Source organism: Bombus impatiens, unplaced genomic scaffold, assembly GCF_000188095.3.
Source record: "Bombus impatiens unplaced genomic scaffold, BIMP_2.2 scf_0330, whole genome shotgun sequence".
Lineage (NCBI taxonomy): Eukaryota > Metazoa > Arthropoda > Insecta > Hymenoptera > Apidae > Bombus > Bombus impatiens.
Window position 1 is genome coordinate 3,990 of NT_176749.1, and position 5,939 is coordinate 9,928.

At 45.6% G+C, this 5,939-nt stretch overlaps 1 protein-coding gene across 1 annotated transcript; it reads left to right on the forward strand.

The window, feature by feature from the left end:
• The first annotated feature begins 2,981 nt into the window (after window positions 1-2,981).
• LOC117151651 lies at window positions 2,982-5,733 on the forward strand. Its single transcript, XM_033320704.1, has 4 exons — window positions 2,982-3,064; window positions 3,344-3,349; window positions 4,105-4,606; window positions 5,053-5,733. Exons 3-4 carry the CDS (start codon window positions 4,223-4,225, stop codon window positions 5,692-5,694), a joined length of 1,026 nt encoding a protein of 341 aa, XP_033176595.1. The 5' UTR covers window positions 2,982-3,064; window positions 3,344-3,349; window positions 4,105-4,222; the 3' UTR covers window positions 5,695-5,733.
• Window positions 5,734-5,939: the final 206 nt, after the last annotated feature.

Sequence of the window (5,939 nt, forward strand, 5' to 3'; positions counted from 1 at the left end):
GTACATGTTCAGCTAGCCTGAGGGGCTGTTATAAATCTTAAGATTTAGTTGACTAAAGTCCTTCAGACAGACAAACAATCCTTGTCCCAACTACGGGAAGATAGGGGAGCAGCAACATTCCCTCGAGGGCGGCTAGCATCTTTTTCTAGCCACCGATATGGAGATTGACCAATTAGCAGCAACGTCAATTTCCCTTTCTTTCTGAACGAAGTCTTTCTCGGCGAATCCGAGGATCTCGCGCCTTTAGACAAACCCCATATAGTTTTCCTCTGTAGCATCATCGACACGGAAATTCATTCTTTCTTGCGATCTCATCGACGAAAAGTGTAACGCCTTACGATTAGTGAATATTACGCGTTTTACTAACGAAGAGTCCGACTTAGATTTCGTGAGCACGTACATCTATCATCCCGTTGACCGCGGATTCGTTATTGAACCTAGGATCATTGTCATTAGTTTCTCGAGTACCTAACTACCACGGTTACCTGTCCGGCTCTATAATAATGGCATTTGTACTAGTCAATGTCTTCTCTATTGCATAACGACAACGTGTAACCCAAACGAAGATTCGTTTCACGCCCCTAACCCTAATTCTAACGTAAACCCGACACCCGACATGTATATTCTGCTTATTTTACACCTAGACGTTTCATTAATTAATCCCATCGATATCATATACCAAAATATGTAAAAAATCTATATGGCAAATTTATTCAGAATATGTATATTAAGTTATGCACTTACAATGTGCCTTGTCGTAAAATATTTTAAATATCTAAAATAACTTTATCTAAAGTATATAAGGTTATCCAAAATAACCTAGAAATCTAAACATTAAATGCATCATAAGTGATTAAAAATAATTATAGTGTAATATCGTAGAATAGCTTTGATTGAAGATCGGCTGAAATTAGAAAACACCGTGTATGTCGTCTTTTTGTGGTTTGTTTACATCCAAGAGCGCCTAGTAACAGTGACGCGAGAAAAAATAAGCAGCGTCAGAATAGAAGTACGGTTTCATATTTCAAGGAGTGGCAATCGAGAGGCCAGAGTATGTGAGCCGAAAAGTGTGTGTGTGTGTGAGAGAGAGAGGACGAGAGCAAGAGCGAGCACGACCGAGCAGGAATGCATTGACGAGGGTCAGAGTTGATCGAGACGTCGAAGCATAGAGTCGTTAGAATTGAGTTGCGAGTGTTGTCGAGTGTCAGAGTTGCTAGTGAGAGAGAGAGAGAGAGAGAGAGTTACCAAATAGTTGTCAAGTTATTTGATGTAAATACGAGCGTTGCATTTAGTTTTCCTGTTAATCAAACATCATTTCTCTGTATAACTAATATCTGTATTTTCAATCCATTATTAATAAATTATAATTAATCGGACAAAATTACACCTTTAATATATTCCGATATTACAAGTGGAGGCTCGTGTCGGGATTGAATAAGACAGAGAACGACACGATTTAACGGAGCTATTTGTGCGGGAGTAGAAAAGAATAGAATAAAATGGCAAACGTTGAAGACAAACGATTGTCGGATGAAGAGGATTTGACGCTGGAGGAGCTGAGGAGTAAGCTCGCACAGATGAATCTGCCTATATCCGTTGCGAGATCAGTGCTGGTTGCCAGGTTGAACAGAGCGTGCAAACGTGGTCGATTTACTTCTAAGGATTCGAAGCGTGGCGAAGAACCAACAAACCAGCGAGATCTAAGAAGCAAGCAAAGAGCCGAACGCAGTCAAGAGGGAGAGGAAGACTTCGAGAAGCTGAGGACGAAAGAGCTGAGAGCGCGTCTCGTTAGCTTGGGGTTGAAGGTAACGGGAAGAAAATCCGAACTACGCGCGCGGCTACAGGCGGCCCTAGAAGGAAACGATGTATCGTCGGAAAAAGAGAGCTCCGACGAAAGTGAAGGCGAGGACGATAAACAAGGCGCGCGAGAATACAGGAGAGGCACGCGAGCGGTGTATCAGGACCACGATGAGTATCACCAGAAGTTATGCGTCGGTTCGATGTTGAGTCTTAAAGACGTAGAAGACTCATTAGAGAAATTCAGCGGGGATGATCTGCTGAGTGTAAATCAGTGGGTGGAAGACTTCGAGGAAATGGCAGAAGTGTGGGGTTGGTCAGACGCCCACATGGTGGCCTATGCTGAGAAATTACTCGCAGGCTCCGCTCAGGCTTTCGTACGACAAGAACGATGCGCGAAGTCCTGGGCAAAGCTAAAAAAGTGCTGTGGAATGAGTTTGAAAATGTAGTAAGCGACCAACAGATACATCGCGAGTTATCCCATAGAAAGAAGAAAGCAGACGAGAGTCTGCAACAATATATGTATCACATGTGCGGGATTGCAAAACAAGGAAGGGTCGATACGCAATCCTTGATAGACTACATTATTCAAGGCATTCCCGACGAGGTCGCGAACAAGATTGTGCTATACGGAGCCAGGAATATCGAGCAATTAAAAGAGCGTTTCAGACGCTACGAAGCGATAAAAAGAGATATGGAGATGAGGACGAAATTCGAGGAGCCGAAGAGTAGCAGGGTAAAGCCGGTGGCGAAGCTGTCCGAAACCGAGAGGAACAAGGAACCCGGTCGATCTGGAGATGCGAGGAAGGCGCGATGCTACAATTGCGGTGATGCGGAGCACGTGTGTGCGGAGTGTCCGAGCAAATTGAGAGGACCTAAATACTTCAAATGTAGGGAGTACGGACACATCGCATCAAAATGCGACAATTTGGGTGAGTCCTCAAAAAAAATTTATAGCGTGTTTCGGTCGTTACAAACAAGGCGTGGTAAGGATGTTAAGATCGAAAATTTCGAATTGAGCGCGTTGATAGAAACCGGTAGTGAGCTGACTCTAATGCGAGCAAATCAGCATGTGAAAATCGGAGCGCCCAGATTAAGTCGGGAAATCGTTGGATTTCGCTGTATCGGTTTCGGAAGGAATTTTACGCTCGGGAAATTTTCGACGAACATTATTATAGACAATGAGTCGTACTGTATAACCATACACGTAGTTCCAGACACAGTGATGCAACATTCGCTTATTATTGGCGCAGACTTTTTGGACACTGTTGAAATAAGTATAAAAGGGGGAGAATCTTTTATTAGTAGAATAAAGGACGAAAATCCCGATGAGTGTCCGGAAGTTCTCAAGATAGATGTAGAGACACAGGCGAGTGAGATAGATTTGTCACACGTTAAGGACATGCAACATAGGCAGGCAGTGGAAAATCTGATCCGAGATTATAGGCCACTGAAAACACGCGAAGTAGGAATCGAAATGAATGTGATATTACAGGATGATATTCCAGTTTACGAAAGGCCACGAAGACTATCTCCACAAGACAAGGTCGAAGTCGATAAACAAATCGAAATGTGGCTGGAAGACGGCATAATACGCCAGTCACATTCCGATTATGCCAGTCCGATCGTCCTAGTCAAAAAAAAAAAGATGGCTCGACTAAAATCTGTGTCGATTACAGACGGTTAAATCAAAAAGTAGTGAAGAACAGATACCCGCTGCCCTTGATCGAAGACCAATTAGATTCGTTGCAGGGCTCGACGGTATTTAGTACTCTGGATCTCAAGAACGGATTCTTTCATGTTCCTGTTGGGGAAAGTAGTAGAAAGTATACGGCATTCGTAGTCCCCACGGGCCAGTACGAATTCCTTAAGATGCCATTTGGATTATGTAATTCGCCAGCCGTCTTTCAAAAATTTATAAATGCAGTTTTTAAAGAGCTGATCGCGACGGGAGTTGTTCTAACGTACATGGACGATCTGATTGTGCCGTCGACTGACTTTTCGAGTGGAATCGAAAAATTAAGTTCGGTATTGCATGTCGCTAGCGAACACGGACTACTCATAAACTGGAATAAGTGTCGATTCCTACAAACGAGGATAGAGTATGTGGGCCATATTGTCGAAGGCGGTAACGTTCAGCCATCGGAATGCAAAACCAGGGCCGTCGCTAATTTTCCGGAGCCTCGATCCGCTAGAGATGTTCAGAGTTTCCTTGGTTTAACGGGATATTTTAGAAAGTTTGTGCCCCGACATTCTATCATTGCGAGACCATTGTCAGATCTGCTGAAAAAAAGATGTCCCATTTAGGTTCGAGTTGCGCGAGCGAGAAGCGTTTGTAAGACTGAAAGCAGCGCTGAGCGAGAAACCGGTGTTGAAGCTATGCTGCGTGGGGGCGGAAACTCAGCTGCATACAGATGCGTGTAGTATGGGATACGGTGCAATTTTGTTGCAACGCGACAGTGAGGACAACGCTTTTCACCCTGTGTATTATTCGAGTGGGAAGACTTCGCTGGCTGAGGAGAAATACACCAGCTACGAGTTTGAAGTTCTGGCCATCGTGAAAGCGTTAAAGAAGTTCCGCGTTTACCTGCTCGGTATCCCATTCAAAATCGTTACAGATTGTCAGGCATTCGCATTAACGATGCAGAAAGGGGACCTGTGCGTACGTGTTGCGAGGTGGGCGATCCTTTTAGAGAAATTCGACTACAAGGTGGAACATAGACCCGGGAGCAGTATGATGCATGTTGATGCGTTGAGTCGAAATCCGCTACCTGAAGTCATGCTGATAGACAAGGACGAGCGAGGGATTGTTGCACGAATAAGGAACGCGCAGCTGAAAGAAGACGACCTGCGGCAGATCCGAGACAACATGAAATAACATGAGGCCGACGGGTACATCGTAAAGAACGGCATTTTATACCGAGAAATAAGGGATACACCGTTATTGGTCATGCCAAAGTCAATGCAAACTCAGGTGGTTCGACGAGCTCACGAACGCGATCACTTTGGCATCACCAAAACAGAAGCGTTGTTAAGGAGGGACTATTGGTTCAGAGGAATGCGCGAAAAAGTAGAAAAGGTAGTGCAGAGTTGCATCGACTGTATCCTTGTAGAGAGAAAGCAGGGAAAACAGGAGGGGTTACTAAATACCATCGACAAGGAGGAATTGCCGCTCGACACCTACCACGTCGACCACCTTGGGCCATTACCCTCTACAAAAAAGTTACCGACATATCTTTGCGGTGGTGGACAAAGTTTGTATGGTTGTATCCCACCAAGTCGACGGGTTCTGCCGAGGTCATTAGTCGCTTGAGGAAGCAGTCTGTGAATTTTGGGAACCCGAGGAGAATCATCTCCGATCGTGGAACAGCATTCACGGCCGGCGCCTTCAAAGATTACTGCAGAGAGGAAGGCATACAGCACGTTCGGACTACAACTGGGATCCCGCGGGCAAACGGACAAGTGGAAAGAGTGAACCGGACGCTTATTCCACTGCTGACGAAGCTATCTGCGCCAACGCCGGACAAGTGGTTCAAACACCTGGAGACAGCGCAGAGGTATTTAAATGCAGCTCCCAATGTAAGTACGAACGCTGCCCCGTTCCAGTTGTTGTTCGGAACACGAATGAGACTGCGAGACGATCCACAGATCAGTCAGCTAATCGAGGACGAACAGGCCGCGGTGTTCCAAAAGGAACGAGATCAGCTGCGTGCAGACGCAAAGAGACGGATTGAGGAGATCCAAATCCGAAACAAGCGGGCGTATAACAGAAGACGCAAGAAGGCGACAGCATACAGGACGGGAGATCTAGTGGCAATCGAGAGGATGCAGAGGGGTCCCGGGCTAAAGCTGCATCCGAAGTTTCTTGGACCGTATCGGGTGATAAAAGTCCTTTGAAATGACCGATACATAGTGCAGCGAGAGGGGGAGCACGAAGGGCCACGTACAACTTCCACGGCAGCCGATCACATGGAATGGTGGAATGCTGACGATAGTGATGTAAGTGCGAGCGGCGATGATGAGCACATCTGAGGGCAGATGTGATTGCCAGGAAAGGCCGATTGTAATATCGTAGAATAGCTTTGATTGGAGATCGGCTGAAATTAGAAAACACCGTGTACGTCGTCTTTTTGTGTTTTGTT

What these genes read in the sequence shown, in the direction of transcription:
- LOC117151651 (XM_033320704.1), top strand. Translation starts at nt 4,223, where the DNA reads ATGGGATACGGTGCAATTTTGTTGCAACGCGACAGTGAGGACAACGCT. An exon ending in ACAAGGACGAGCGAGGGATT is followed by an intron (nt 4,607 to 5,052) that starts GTTGCACGAATA and finishes TGGTGGACAAAG; the next exon opens with TTTGTATGGTTGTATCCCAC.